We start from the raw sequence: 15,725 nt of genomic DNA, 5'->3' as shown, positions 1-15,725 counted from the left end.
TTCCTTGTTGGTATCGCCTGATGGGGAGGATGGCAACACGAAGTGACCAGTCCGATTGAGGAGAAGCATGTTGATCCACGTTCTCGGGAAGGGGGGAGAGGGTCACTTGGGTGTCGAGACTGTTCGACTGGGTAATTCCGGTACATACCAACAGACTGTGCGCGAGGATACTGAGTCTGTACCTGGTAGATACCTGGATGTCTGTTGGAGCTGTCTATCCAGGTCCACCTAGGTATACAGTATAATAGTCAGTCAGCATAGAGGTGTCGTGTCAATTCTCTTCTACAACAACAACAACATACCTGATCAATTGGACCATCATCTGTCCCAGCCCCCCAAAGACGAAACATGTCTCCACCTATCAGCATCACCACCTCCATCGTCCTGACATTCTTTCTCCTCCTCTCGCCTTCCTTAGCCGGGCCACCTCCACAATGCGGGGAGTGCTCAGGTCAAGCCAAACTCTTCTATGCCAATGATTGTCCGGCTGGACGCGCTTACGAGAAAAAGTCATGGCTCAATGACAACCACTATGGTGGAGGGTCCGGATGCTCCATTATCACAAAGGGCAATCCAATGAGCATCTTCAAAACGAACGCTGGATTTCGGTGCAGCGTCCTGGTATATTCGGACGACAAATGCACAGATGATTATCAAATCGACGCCATCTCCATCTCCAACACTGGATGCAAAAATATTGTATCAGGCGGAAGGAGCTGGCAAGTTCTCTGCACTGGGAGGCAGCCGCCGTACTGTTGAGAGATGGAGGGCGGGGTGGAAGGGTGGAAGAGAAAGAAGAGAAGAACAGTTACGAGATGACGGGTAAGCAGAAATACTCTTACTTTTTCGAATAGGAAAGAGGAGGCAACTCCGAGACACTAGCTATAAGGGGGAGTGAGTGAGTATCCAGGGACTAATAGGTAGACAGGCCTCTCTTTCTTTTGCCCTCCCTTCTCCTCTTTGCGACATGCACCAAAAACTTCTCCTCTCCCTCTCTCTCTCTCTCTCTCTCTCCCTCTCTCTCCCCCCGACATGCGCCAACAAAAAAAGAACGACGGCCTACGAGAATCCTACGACTGCGACGAAAACCAAATCCCACGACGAAACAGCTCCCTCTCCAATTGAAGAGAGAGAAAAAAAAAACATATTACAAACATCAAATATCAAGACTTCTTACACACGTCTTTTCATCAAACTCATTTTCTTTTTCTTCCTTCCTACTACGACTACTACAAGTCGGAATGAATCCTGATAATGTTAGGGTCAATGGAACATACTCACCTCTCCGTAACCTCCCCTACCTAGGTACCGACTACCCTTACTTACCAGTTACCTCTCCCGTCTACATCTACTCGCCGCCTCCTCCGCCCTTGATCCTTGAGGTAGGTAGTTTCTCTCCTAGCTAGCTAGCTAGCAGCGAAGAAGAAGAAGAAGAAGAAGAAGCAGACAAACCACCCCACCCCCCGCCCCTCCCCTCTCGACACAGCAGACTTTTGTAATAGAGATAACAACACAGAAGAAGAAATATACCTTAGCAAAAAACGACCCCGCGAACGATTTCATTCATTTCTTCATTCATTCATTCATCCATCCATTCTCATCAGGTTTTTGCCCCAAAACAAAGACAAAGACAAGACTAAGGCACTAAGCAGATAAACCCTTCAGACAGCCTCAGACAGGCGCTCTAAAGCCAAGCTTCAAGCCTTAAGCCTTAAGCCTCAAAAAAAGAAAAGAAAAAGAAAAGGGAATCTAAATTTAACTATGTTCCTTCCTTTCTTCCTGCTTACCTTAGCTACCTTACGTACCGCTCTTAAAATATACTACCTGGACCTAACTACCAACTAGAGGCATTCTTCAACGAGGTACCTTAAGGTACTACCTCCCGTGCAAAAACAAAAAACAAGAAAACAAAGTATCAAATAAGTATAAGTAACGAGCAAGATATAATCGAAAGGTCTTTCCCAATGTAGCGGCCAATCAAACCGCCCATTACGGGAGAGAAAGGCCGTTTGTAATTCGTCGTCTTTATGTTCCTTCTCCACTAGCTGGATGTGATGTTGAGAACTACCTAACTGACTGGAGATTCAAATATCTATTCCATCCCAAGCTCCATCGCAATGTGGTGGAGAGGACTAAAAATAATCCTCACTCATCCAAGGTAAGCATTACTCTGTTGGTAATGTCAAAAGATGCTGCAAAAAAATGTCTATTCCTACGTCAAACTCCGTTGACCCCTGTTGCTATGCTTGTGATGATGCTGTAATGCTAATGAGTCGTGAGACTATCCTCCTTTTATTGCGCCTTTCCCTGATGATGTTCAATCAATTAAGCATAAGGCTTGCTTAGAGAACCTCGGTGTGTCGTCTGCCAGCCAGATAGTTTATCGTCGTCGTCGTCCTCGTCGTCGTGGATGATAATGCTGCTGCTGCTGCTGATGATGATAATAATAATAAGTGGTGCCGCCACAAAGGAAGGCATGCGGCACAATAATCGGCATCTCAACCGATCTCGATGTAATGTGGGATCTTGGAGGCCTGATCTAGTCACCGGTGACCGTCAGGCAGCCCGTCGACCTTGGGTATAAGAAAGGGTCGAGAAGGCTCTCGAGTGATTTTCCAGCGGGCCAGCCGTCACTCTCAGCAGTATTGACTGACTGCTTAATGACGACTCTTCGGAGGGTCCCTGGGAGTTGGACCCCTTCGTGCACGCTCCCGCCGGCCACTTGGAGGATCACGGGGTTGCGGGTTCTTGGAACCACCAGAACCGCGAGCCGGTCGGCTTGAGGGTGCCATTGAGAAGAGACGGGTGCTGCAAGGAAGATCTTGTGGGGTCGAATCTGCAGTGAAGAATCCGTTAAGGATGTTTTGCTCGCCGCCTGCCATTGTGGACATCATTGCTAAGGTCGATGCTGATGATGTTGGTAATGTGGACTCCGTCGTGGTGATGGTAGGAAGGGGCGGTGTGCCGGGTTCTTGTTGGATGCTAATGCTCTTGGAGGCGGAGTGAAGTCTCTTAGGCGGGATGGTGGAGTTGGATTGTATTATGGTGTGCTGTTGGTGTTCTTGATGTTATGGTTCTTGCTGTTGGGGTTCTTGCTGATATGCTGCCTGCTGTTGTGGTTCTTGCTGTCTGTTGTTGGATGAGAAGAACAGATGACGAGCGGCATGGGTGAGAATATATGTGACAACGGACAAGCAAAAGACATCATCATCAGCAGCAGCAGCAGCAGCAGCAGTGGACACCAACCTCAGCAGTGCCTGCTCAGGCAGAAGGCTAGAGCGGCCTCAGTACGGAGCAGACGAGTGAGTCTATGCTCCGCCAACAACCACAACGGGCGGAGCGACGACTCATCGGCCTATACAAAGCCTTAGCGCCCTCGCTCTGGTGGACACGAACCATGGTAGCACACTGCAGTTGCCTCAGGTGAAGCGGATTGGTAGGTAGGAAGGGAAGCATGCGGTAGGTAGGCATCCAGGTGATCACAGAAGGGTGACGTTAGTCCGGACAAAAAGCAGCGTACGACGCTAACAGTCTACTTCTGGAGAGAGTGACTTGGGCTGTTGACTGTGTTTGGACACGGTCCGCAGCAAGAAGGAAGTGAAGTGACATGGGAGGGCGCAGGCAGCAACGGGGTTGGTGTGTGTGTCCTGAGGATTGAAGGCGGAGGTGCCTAAGAACAGATGGAATGGGAGGGAACGGCTCGTGCAGTCGGCGTCTGCCGTCCGCATCTGCTGCAGACGGCATTAGGTAGCTAGCAAGGCAGTGTGAAGGGATCGGAGTAGGAGGAGCGGGAGGATCTATGGAAGAGCGCACAGTCATCGTGCGTGCATGACTGGGGTGACTCCCAGGTGCGCGGCTACTACCTTGGGGACACGTAGGTAGGTGAATGGACACATCATGGTCTTGTCCCGATGCGCAGCAGAAACTAAGCCGATCCGAATGTAGGAGCAGGACGGGAAGGGCGAGGGCGAAGGTGCGGGTGAGGGTGAGTGAAGCAACGTCAAAAAGGATGAAAGTGCAGTGAGCGTAGGAGGTTCGGTAGCTAGCGTAGGAGGTAGTTGGCGGAGCCTCACCGGCACTCTGATCGCCCTCTGGCCCAAGCGTCATCAGTCTGTGTTCTTAGATACAGGTGCCTTCGGTATTCCTAGGCAGACACAACAGCGGGCATGACATGAACTCGGTACAGGTCCAAAGGTGGGTACCTGCGCCCAGCACGACCTGAATAACTTACAAAATACCTAGTAATAGACGTTAATAGGTAGGTTATGCATGCTGCTGAGGTAAGGTGTGTTCATGCAGTCACCATCGCCCGGTTCCTGCTGGTCCTGCATGTCCTGGAATAATCCCCATGCACTCGGCGACGACGACGATGTCTTTTTTCTTCTTCTTCCCACAGGAACAACTACCTACATACTTCCTTCCCTCCACGCACTCCTCAAGTGAAAAGGAACATACCTAAGGGATCCATAGAGGAGGCTGAAAACGAACCGAGGATCGAGGCGCAGACAGAGACCAGCCGAACGAACTCTTCCCCAATCCTTCCATATCAGCTCCACTATCCTCTCCACCCTCTCCACTGATGAAAGGAACCGGGCCCTGGAGGAGTAGTTGCATCCTTCAACACGGGAACTCCCTTACCTCCCCTGTCAGCATCTGGCTGCGAATAGCTACCTGACCTGACCTGACCTGACCTGACCGTAGCTACCGTATCTACGCTTCAGCCCTATATGCTTTGTCCTCCACCACGCTAGTGAGATCAGCGTCGTGGGATCGGCACTAATTAAGCCCTGCCTGCAGAACAACCTCCCCTACAGGTACCTACCTTGCTGTTTTATTTTCTCTCCTACGGAGGTACATACTCTCACTGCCTGCTCCCAAAGAGGAGCCGAACCACAGGTGCAGCTTCAAGTTTGTGATTTAATCTACGATGATGATGATTTCACGAAGCAACTAGGAGGTAATCTAATGTACGAATGGATGGATTCCTTGGCAGGCCTTGGGATGTTGTGTGCAGGTATTTTATCTTGGGAACGATGACTATGGAATGTCAACTTTTGTTTTTTTGCGGGCGTGAGAACTTCACTGCCTCCCCGCCTGAGTCACCCATTGCAATTGAGCTTTTACATCACCGGACGCGAGGCGCGTGCGTGTGTCAATCGAGTGTCTAGACCTCTTCCTCATCGCCTTCGTCATCATCTTCCTCGCCCTCCTCGCCCTCCTCCATATCCTCATCCTCATCCTCTTCTTCTTCTTCTTCGTCCTCTCCACCAGGGTCCGCGAGCCCGTAATCATCCTCAAAGAAAGACAGGTCCTTCACCTCAACTGCGAAGCCCGCACCAGAAAAGTTTTCCCGCATCGTCTCCTTCATTCCAGAGGCACACGTCACAACCAGATTCGCCTTCTTGGCATCGAAGAGAGGCAGCAACCACTTGTGGATCGACTCTCGCACCTGATCGATGCTGACGCCCTGAATCTTCTTCAACATATCCTTCGACCACGTTTTCGGCAAGCCACGCAGAATTTGACTCGCGAAGCTCTCGTCCGCCGCCGCTCCCATGTTTGGCGCTTCTTCTGCCATTTCATACACAATTTCACCTACTGCAGATTCGATTGCGAGTTTCTTTAGCTCCTTCGTGCCGGATGCGTAGCCTTCCAGCTCGGCTTTGCCTGCGACAAAGGCTTTGAAGCAATCTGGTGAGCGGTCGATGGAGAAGTAGATTTGGCCGAGCTCGGTGGTACGGCGTATCGAAGCTCCATATGCAAGACCGGTGCCGCGAATGGCGACCCAGAGGGGCCCTTCCACTGCGCGAAGGTAGGCAATGGCTACCATGAGCGCGGGAAGATCGGGGTCACTGTACGTGGATGGGCCCTGAGAGGTGAGGATGAGGTAGGAGCTATCGCTTGCGGGAATCGGCACAATGTATGCTGCCGAGCCAGGCTTCTTGCCCACCTCGGAAATCGTTGTCGACGACTCGTCAAGTGGTTCGAGAGGCTGTGATGTGTCAAGCCCTTGCGTGAGTTTGTTCCAGGCTGCCACTGGGTTGTTGAGCTTGCTGAGATTGGCCGCCACGTACACTCGGAAGTTCTCTGGCCTGTGCAGTGCTAAGCAGAGTTGCTCAAGTTTGGCAATCACCGCCTTCTCGTCGGTCTTGAGCAGCTTTCGAAGACGCTTGAGGTATAGCGTCTTGGTCAGCGCAGACGTGGCACGACGATTTGCAGAGCGATTTGAGTGGATCATGCTGTTCACTGCCCACGCCATCGCATTCCCATCGCGTTTCTCGCTCGGGAGATCTGCCAGCAGCTTGGTGAGGGATGCACGAAGTCGTACGGGGTCGTGGATAGCATCGAAGAAGACCGTTCGTATGCGAGAGATGGCTTGCTCGTATGTTTCGCCCTCGGTGACGAGGGAGAGGCCCAGCATCTGCTGTCTGCCGCTACTGCTGGTGTTCACCCAGTATGAGGTCGTCAATTTCTCGAGATCAGAGACAAGATCCTCAAACTCCACTCGTTTACCATCGATGGTCACAGGTGTCGTGAAGAAGTTGGTGATGTATAGGCTCATAATGGGTCGTAGCTCATCTGGTACTCTGGCTGTGCCATAGTAGAGCTTGACGCGCACGAAATTCGATGGAATGTCTTCGAAGTGAATGAAGGTAGAAGATCCGTCGTCCGCTTTGTCGATGATTGCTTGCGCTTCTGGGTCACCAGACCCCAGCTGCCGAGCTGCGCCAGACCAAGCTGTGCCCGTGCGGATGAAGTTGACAGAATCTACACTGGGCTGGCGAAACTGCTCCAGCATGGACTCCGGAATCGTCTTGCCATTCTCAGCCTTGGCCTTCTCCAGTCTTTCGGCGAGCTCTTTGAGTCCCGCTTCTCCCAGTTTTTCTTGTTGTGCTCGCACTCGTGCTTGTTCGTCATCAGCGAGCTGTTTCTGTAATTCGAACGACGGCACACCAAGCACGCACACATGGTGCGTATCGACAAAGTACTTCTTGAAGAAGTTTCGCCACTCCTCCTCCGACCACTTGGTCACTTCATCAAGTTCGCTCATGTCCTCGAGGTCTTTGAGAGCGCTACCATCTCTCGGGCTGAAGCAGTGATCTTCGATGAGAGGCTGCGTGAAGAACGTCTCAGAGTTCTCTGCCTGCTCCGTGATGCGTCTTCGTTCTCGCTTCAAGCAGTCGTGCAGGTAGTTCATGTCCAAAGGCTTGGCTGCAGTCTCCTTCAACACTTCGAGGAAACGTTGGTAGACTTCTTGTAAACGTGGCGTCTCGATCGAAGTCAAGTCAAACCAGATAACGACGTCTGGCCGTGTCTCGTACTCATAATAGACTGCACTGCACAGTTGTTCGCGCTCAACCAAAGTGTTCTCCAGAACACTGATCGAAGAACCTGCAAGGTAAGTTATGACCACAGAGAGAGCTGCGTTGGCTACCGCATCGTCGCATTTTGGTCCCAGATAGCCAACAGTGACTTCTCCCATCGACTCATCCTCCTCCGGAAACTTGATCGTGTCGACCTTTGTTTGCGCAAGCTTCGGCGTCGGTGTCGAATCGACCCAAGGTCGGCGGAATGGTGCGTCCAGCGTTGGCACATCGTCCACGATTGTTGTCTCAAAATCGTCAAGAATCTGCAAAAGTTCATCGTGATCAATCTCACCGGTGATGATGACGCGCAGATTCTTGGGCTGGTACATCTCCTTGTGGTACGCACGAATGCGATCCGCAGTCAACCGTCGTAGTTCTGGAGTCGTACCGCCTGTTTCCGAGCGGAAACCATTGCCCTCGGGATACATGAGTCGTCTTCGCTGCAATTCCATCAGATCGCCAGAAGTGTTCTCACGAGCTTGCATCTCGGAGTAGACGACACCAGCATCATGGCCAGTGCCATCAATGTGATGCACCTCTGTGTAGCACCCTGCATCGGTCAATGTAGGCACGATCAAGTGTTCCAAATAGACCGGCAAGATCTGTGCAAAGCCTTCCCAGCCGGCGGTGTTGAGCGAGTACGAGGTATAGTCTGTCGCTGTACCAGCATTTGTTGTCGAGAAAGCTCTGCTGGACAATCGGTCGAGCAGCCCAGTGTACTTGTACGACTTGGAGCCCATGAACACGAGATGCTCCAGGGTATGTGGCGAGCCGGAGTCATCGTTGATCTCTGTGGCGAGAGCGAATTCTCCCTCGACCTTCGGCCCAGCTCTGTCGACTACAGCGACACGCATACCAGTTCTGGTGGACTCATATTGAGTGATGCCAACAGGAGCGTAGTCAATCTTGAGCTTCTGTATCGTCCTGAAGCGCGGTTGAGGCTGCTTGGACGCCGGCATGATTGAGGTGGGTTGTGAAGAGTGGGCTGATATTGCGGTGTAATAGGTCAGGTAGGTAATACAGGTAGGTATGCTGCTCGTTTGCGGAGAGTGAGCCTCAACTCCTTCTGCACAACTTGCTACTAGGCACACGTGGTCTGCAGATGCCGCTGGAGTACTTGGACGATGGCAGAAGATGTTGGACACGTCACGCAAGCTTACCCTCTCCGTATCACTGTAAGGTAATGTATACTACGAGTAAGGTATCCTAGTGGTACCTCCACCAATCTGATGCCAAGACTCTCGTTTCTGACGCCTCGAAAAACTGCCTGGGTGCGCCGCCACATCATCTCACTCCTGTCCACGTCCACCTACACATTGCGAGACTGGGTCCAGCGTGTCCACCGCTGGGATGGGCATGCAATGGAGCGACGCACTCCCGGCAAAAAGAAAGGTCCACGATGCAGAGACCGACGCGTGAAGAAGATGGTCGAGGTGCACGAATGAATATGGTGGCGTTTCTGTATACTGCTTCGGTCGGAATCGCGGCGTTCCAATGATTGCTCAAGCTCATCACAGGGTGCTCGAGCCACCTCTACGTCTACGTCCGATATAGAGGTACCGCGAACTTTGGGTCGATGCGCCGCTGTTCCCTCGCTCCCTCCATCTCGACTCCTCTTCTTGCTTGCTGCTTGCTTGCTGTGTCTCCCACTCCGCGCATACCTTACCTGCCTGCCCCCGACCAACCATCTACCGCTTATGATCGAGCTGCACACACTGCAGCGCGTCGCGTGAGATGGACTGATCCACGGCGGAAGCGACCTTATCTGCCTTTGCGGGCTTACAGTACCTGTGTCACACCTGAAACCACCGCCCGGCATGGATCTGTCTAGCATCATGCAACCCGCTGAGCCTGCCAGGTCTCCTGCTCCAGCGCCAGCAGTGCCCATAGCAGCAGCAGCAGCAGCTCCGCCATCACAACCTCCGCTCCCACCTCCGCCTTCGGTCGACATTACACCCGCGCCCAGTCCGATGCCGCCCAAGCGCAAGGCTGACCAGCTGGACGAGGACGAGAGCGTTGCAACCCCCCGAGACAACAGTATACACAATGGCGACAACGACCGAGACGAGCCCATGTACACATCGACCACTACATCCGTGCGCCACAACAAGAGCGGTGCTACGAGTTCCGTGTACAGCGGGAACAAGATCAGGCATTTGAAGAAGGAAGATGGCATTCCGCTATGGCGCAAGGACATACAATATGATTTCCTCAAGATCGTCTTCGATGATACCACCAAGTGCTTCACCAAGTACAGCGATGGTACCCATGGACACACTTTTGCCGACATCTACATCGACGCTATGGCCAAGAGCAGCAAGTGCAGCAAGATCCTCAAAGAGAAGCTGCTCCAGGACCAGGCGGGGGCAATTAGCATGGCGATGGTGTGCTTGTTGGTCAATGTAGGGAGAATGAATACTACTTTGAATTGTAGGTCAGGGGCGCAGCTCGTGTGCTGATGGGACTGGTGCTGACACTCATCCGATAGTCTTTCCTGAAATGCGCGCACAGCTGCGAACATACCACTCCATTCCTGCCCTGCAAGCCGACCAGGACCCAAATGCGTACAAACAGCTTCAAGACGCGCCGCGACTGAAATCCATTCTCAAAGGAGCCACCGAGGACGAGCCACAGCCCAGCACGATGGAGGAGATCAAAGCTGCCTCGATGCCGCGCACGAATCCCGTCAACCTCATCTTCGTCATGAGCCAGTACGCGCCCAAGATAAGCGAGGTCCATTTTCCTCCGCCGCGAGACTTCTTCGATCTGGTGATGCGGCCCACGTTGAGTAGCGAGAGCAGAGCTAAGGCGTTCCTGTGGCTGATCTGGTGGTATTTGGAGAGTGACTTCAGCATCGAGGCAACGCAGAATAACCCATTCGGTGCCGGCGTGTATGGCGAAGGGGAGGAGGGCACTGATGTGCTGCCGCTCAAGGTCCCGACACTGGAGGCCTTGACCGACGAGCAGGCAGAGTTGGAGAACGTGGACACGGAAAGCGAGAAACACTTTGGCGAAGTCAAACGGAAGGAGCGAATCGCCATTCTGGCGAGCGAGCCGAGTCCGGCCATGACCGCTCTAAAACGGGCTCGCAAAGAGAAAGGGCTGACAACCGGCCACAATCCCGCTCCTAGTGACGACGAGGGTTCTGAGACGGGCTACCACCGCATGGCGGGACGTGAGTGACTCTTTCCTTTCCCTCTTCTACTTCCTTCCCTCTTATATTTCCCTCTTATATTTCCCTCTTATGTTTCCCTTCTCTCTATTGCCCACCTCTCCATCCACCACATGGATGCCGCGCTAACACCAACACAGCAACATCCGTCGGCCGATCCGCGCTGCACCACGAAACTGCAAGCGACTACACGCGATCGCCGTCCCCTGCGGCACGCGGCTTCCAGGCAGTCAACGCGAAACCTCTCGCCAGTGGCATGGGCATCAACACCCTCCTCAACAGTGATGATGCCGCTCCCGAGAACTCACCCTCTCGTCCTGTTCCCGCCGCCGCTCCTGCTAAGAAAGGGCCCGGTCGAGGCAACTGGAGAAGGAACAAAGCAGGCAAGGAGGCAACTGCGACAGCTGCGGGTGCGGCGCCATCTCAGCCTGTGCCACTACTACCTAACACCGGAACTCAGATGCAATTCGTCAACAATGGGCCCAATGGTCCCGTTCAGTCGCACGGGGGCTCCTTCGCCTTCGGGAACACCAACAAACTCGCTGCTGCAACTGGCATCTCCCCTGGCGGTCAGCAGCTGTCTTTCCAGAGTCCAGCAACACACATCCCGACGCCCTCATATCAAGCGCAGAAGCGACACAGAGGTATCACACAGCATCAATCGGCGGTCATCAACCACCGCAAGATGCAAATTGACTACACCTTGGATCGACGGATAAGGAAATCCCACGAGGAAGCGCGAGATAGGCGGGAATCCGAGAGCCCCATCATTCGTGCTTGGAAGCGCCTGAAGTACATGCCTGCGGACTACGATTCAGAGGAAGAGCTGGGCAAGATCCGCAAGGCCAAAGATCGAGCGGAAAAGAACGACGATTGGCATCGGGGCGCTACTGTGGAAGATCCATTCGACAATGTGGACCTCTGGCGCCGCCCAAGAGTGCTATACGCCGGATATGTGAAGATGCCCCAGGAGCCTGGCGATGTTGGCGAGGAGTCCAAAAGCTTGGCGCAGAGCTTTCGAAGAGCCAGTAGGAGACTCGACCGCTGGCAAGACAATCTCCCGGGACAGGCTATGGCCCGAAGACTGGAGCGCGAACAGGAGCGCGAGAGGGGACACCCACCGGCAGCCCGAAGTCGAAAGAGTAGTACCGCAGGCAATGGCGTGGAGCCAGTGGAAGAGAATGGAGTGCGCCCACACAAACCTGCGATCAAGCGAGAGAAGACTGAACCGAAACGGAGGCCGAGTGCGAAGAAGGCGACGAGTGGCCGTGGCCAGCAAATGGATGTCGATCCTGAGCCTGATGACGAGGACGGAGGAGCAGAACTGGACGAGGAGGACAGAGATCTACTCGCCGAGGTCGATGCTGACGAGGACGGAAGTGAAGAGGAAGACGAGGATATGGAGGAATAACCAAAAGTTTGCACATTCTTAAAAGTGCCTGCAACCGTTAGCACAGCTGAAGCGGATTGATAAGAGGCATAGGTTTACGACTTGAGTGCTGGCGGAGAACATAGTATACCCGCACGACTGAGAGTACATGTATCCTGTTCTTTTTGTAGCAGACTAGGTTTCTGCAAATTTATGAGCCTTTACCAGATCAGCCAATCGTGCCTGTCGCCATCCTGCTGTATGACAACAGTCATTGCATTCTTGATCACGCTTGCCCATGCCCTGTGGTGTGCGCTGGTAGCGACAGCAATGGGGGGGGGGGTTTCTGCTCAACTACCATGTATACATCGCATCGTATGACACGGATATTATCAACGTTCTACTGAGTGAGGCTACCAGTGAGGGAGGGAAAGTATATGTATAATAATCAGAGAATGGACTGGAATGGAATGAAATAGGTTTGTAGAAATCTGGTTATACTTTTACTTACGTTTTGTCCTTTTTTATGATCATAATACATATATGTATGTTTTTGTATAACTGAGTGATGTTCATCATAGGTAGGTAGGCAAGGCAGGTGTGATATGGGCTCATTCTCAAGCTTTTTTCCTCCTCACCTGTATTTGCTGACTTACTTACCTGTACTTACCTCCCGCTCTCTCGCTCGCAGTACCGATTCATCAGTCCATCATCCAGCCAGCCAGCCAGCAGCAAGCTTTGAAAAAATTCCTTGCTCTACCCAAAGGTTAATGTACCTTACAGTTATATTATATCAACAAACCCATTCCACACCCGACCGCAAAAATCTCCCTGCCAAAGGATCGGGTAAGCCCATATGAGCATCTCGACCGGCCAAACGTAAAGTAAAACAAATCGTTTCTTTGGAAACTACGACTCCGGTTTTGGCCCAGCGGCCATTGAGCCAGTCTGCCAAGGCGTCTGAGGAGCCTTGCCAGCTGGAGACGTGGTCGTCCCAGCTTTGGAGCACGACGGACGCTACTGGGGCGGGGAGGGGTTCGAAGGTGATTTTTGAAGAGGAGGAGGAGGATGAGGAGGATGTTGTTGTTGTTGGTCTTGGTCTAGAGAAGGAGTGGAAAAAGGCGTGGGGTTTGGTGAACATGATTTCTTTTTTTCTTGTTCTTTCCTTTCCTGCTGGTCTGAGTTGGAATGGCTTGCCAAAGGGGTGAATTCCTTTTTCCAGAAAAGTCTAGTCGTCAGAAAGGAAGAAGTGTAATGAATGTGATGAGTGAAAGTGTACAGTTCGACCGGCAAACTGGAAACTTCTCCTTTTCTGATGATGCTGGATAGGAAAGAGTGGTGAGAATTTCCAGACCAGACTCTGAGACTAGGTCTAGAAAGCTGGTCCGAGAAAGAATCTTCAAAATGGCGTGAATGAAGGGGTATATATGTGAATGTAGGTCGGTGGGGAAGAGACGATTGACAAAGGCTTTGTGGAAGAAAAGGGTGGAGGATGGGAATAGATGTTGTGGGACAAAGGAATCGTGGGTTGTGCTTCTTTGTCTTTGTTGCTCTATTCATTGTTCGATCTTCTTTTCGACGACGCGGTGACATCGATGCGAGTGAGATTGCAGCTTCTTGAATGCAGTCATATTGACCATCTGCTAAATAAAGGGTTGGATATTAGCACGAACCAGCTTTCAATGATAGCACACATCCCTCAAAAGAGAGCATCATCATCGTTCCTCTCGTCACCACAATGCCTCCTCATCCCTCAACAAAGAAGCCAAATCAAGACTTGACGCCTATGACACTGGAGAAAAAGGTGTGGTGGTGAAGATAGACAGTGCTTCGTGGGGTCGTGAGTATCCATCTCGAGCCAGCTGTAGTCGTGACTGGTCTCTGTGTGGTCTGACTTTTTCCATTCTATTCTAAGCAGGACCGGAGCTGCTGCCATCAGAGAGTTAGTGTCGAGGTACAAGCCTGACTGATTCTCTCCACTCCCTGCGTTCCTCTGACAGGTCTGTGCGTCTTCTGGCTAGCGACTGCGTGCAAGCGCAATACTCATCATATCGCCGCTTATAATCGTACACCTCGACTACACTGCACCTCACGGCACTTTCTCTGCCTCTTCCAGCAATTCTTCCACATTGAAGGTCTCATCGCCACCACTAAACTGCTCCATGAGCTTGCCTCTCTTCTCCTTGCTCTCTTTCGCCACTGCGCTAATGGCCTCGAAGCCATAGAACTTCTGCAGGTTCATTAACAAGAACTTGCCCTCATCCACACTGATGCCTCTATTCTCCTGCACTCTCCCTTCTAGCAGCACCAAGCCTTTGCTGTCCAGTAGATCTAGATGATGCGTGATCGTGGTATGGGGCTGAGCGTATTCCCCCCGCATCTTGAACTCGGCAAGGTGTGTAAAGAGTACTGTCGCGGTGGTCTCGGTGGGAAATGTCCATTGTAGAAAGTGTATTTCCGCGCCTTGCTCAGGCCGTGGGAGGGGAAGGATGAATTGTGGGTGTTTCTTTGCCGTCTGAAAGATACGCTTAAAAGTGTCGGCTTGCATGGCAGCGCATAGCGACTGTGGGTCGCGAACATGCCGTAGCCGCCAGATGGTCTCGATCTCCTTGTGAGGTAGTTGTGCCGTCTTTTCCACATCGATGAAGGAGGCGAGCGTCTTAACGGGACTTTCGCTCTTGGTAACTTTCTGGATAGCGGGATCGACGAGCGGTTGAGGGGGCGGCGGGGGTTGGTAGGGGATGCTCGCGCTGGCATTCTGAGGGGTGGGCGGTGGTTGGTGTTGTTCGGTCAGAGGAGCATTGAGGCCCGGTACGAGGCTCTCCTTGCGCAGCTGCGAGATGCGCTCCTGGTAGACTTGCTTCAGCTCCTCCACGTCGTCGACGCCCTTCTCGCGCGCCTTCTGCCGCAGCTTGTCGCGGTATCGTTCCTGGATCTTGTCGTTGAGCGGCGGGTGCAGCGCGAAGAAGCGGACATCGTGCACTTGAGCCCAGCGGCGTTGGCTGCGCTGGAGGGACGACGGGTGACAGCGCGAGGCTGCTCGGCGGAACAGGAGGGAAGAGGAGGAGTTCATGGTGGATAGAGCAGGCTTCACTCCCAACAACTTGTCCTACCTCCTACGCCTCATGCATCCATCGGCTCCAGGAATACCATGCGAAGCCGCATGTGGAGATGGCTTAGCCTGCGCGCTTGTGAGGTCCCGTCGTTCTGTTGCCGTCTCACGTGCACTCGAAGATACAGTACCTCCTACCTCCGTACCTCCTAGATAGAACGACGCTTGCATTGCCGAGGGCCCGAGGCCAGCGTGCGGCGCTGACTCGCACTCGTTCTGAGGTTCTACGCACTCCTGACTAAGCATTCAAAACGCATCCCAAGACGGAACGAGTGCATAGTTTAAATTACGAGTGCAGGTTATGTTTTTTCTTCTTCCTTTGTATCTACTTCTATCGAGCTATCTAAAAACTATTATTTACTCTATACTTACCGACTCTGTATTATAGTTCTCTACTATTTACTATCTCGACAATAGTAAATACTAGATACTATTACTATACCGTTACAATACCGTTATAATACCGGATCGTTACTATACTGTTACTATACTGTTACTATACTGTTACTATACTATTACTATACTATTATAGACTTTTTGTACCCTAGTACTAGTTCTAGTATATATATTTATATATTTTGTTTACTTATATTCTAGGAGTTTGTACTAGACGATCTAAATATATATCTCTATATACTCTTTATATTAACTAGAAAGTACTCTTATATACTACTACTATCTTAGACTTATATATATATTATTACT

The 15,725-nt window shown here is 52.0% G+C and overlaps 4 protein-coding genes across 4 annotated transcripts; 2 read left to right on the top strand and 2 right to left on the bottom strand.

Annotated features, from left to right (window-relative positions):
- Positions 1 to 348: 348 nt before the first annotated feature.
- On the top strand, positions 349 to 759 carry SEPMUDRAFT_119784 (uncharacterized protein; the record flags this gene model as incomplete). The annotated part of the gene is made up of 1 exon (XM_016901542.1): positions 349 to 759. The coding sequence occupies one exon, from the start codon at positions 349 to 351 to the stop codon at positions 757 to 759; it is 411 nt and encodes a 136-aa protein (XP_016758177.1).
- Positions 760 to 4,904: 4,145 nt separating this feature from the next.
- On the bottom strand, positions 4,905 to 8,326 carry SEPMUDRAFT_158247 (uncharacterized protein; the record flags this gene model as incomplete). Its single annotated transcript, XM_016907779.1, has 1 exon — positions 4,905 to 8,326. One exon carries the CDS (start codon positions 8,324 to 8,326, stop codon positions 5,165 to 5,167), a length of 3,162 nt encoding a protein of 1,053 aa, XP_016758176.1. The 3' UTR covers positions 4,905 to 5,164.
- Positions 8,327 to 8,944: 618 nt separating this feature from the next.
- Positions 8,945 to 12,134, top strand: SEPMUDRAFT_151116 (uncharacterized protein). The gene is made up of 3 exons (XM_016906606.1): positions 8,945 to 9,797; positions 9,856 to 10,542; positions 10,680 to 12,134. Exons 1-3 carry the CDS (start codon positions 9,185 to 9,187, stop codon positions 11,948 to 11,950), a joined length of 2,571 nt encoding a protein of 856 aa, XP_016758175.1. The 5' UTR covers positions 8,945 to 9,184; the 3' UTR covers positions 11,951 to 12,134.
- A 1,304-nt stretch (positions 12,135 to 13,438) lies between these two features.
- Positions 13,439 to 15,129, bottom strand: SEPMUDRAFT_151115 (ATP11-domain-containing protein). Its single transcript, XM_016906605.1, has one exon. The coding sequence runs from the start codon at positions 14,979 to 14,981 to the stop codon at positions 13,998 to 14,000; it is 984 nt and encodes a 327-aa protein (XP_016758174.1). The 5' UTR covers positions 14,982 to 15,129; the 3' UTR covers positions 13,439 to 13,997.
- Positions 15,130 to 15,725: the final 596 nt, after the last annotated feature.

The sequence above is a fragment of the Sphaerulina musiva genome (genome assembly GCF_000320565.1).
Source record: "Sphaerulina musiva SO2202 unplaced genomic scaffold SEPMUscaffold_9, whole genome shotgun sequence".
Lineage (NCBI taxonomy): Eukaryota > Fungi > Ascomycota > Dothideomycetes > Mycosphaerellales > Mycosphaerellaceae > Sphaerulina > Sphaerulina musiva.
The sequence above is the reverse complement of the archived record's forward strand: the minus strand, read 5'-3'. Positions and strand labels throughout refer to the sequence as shown.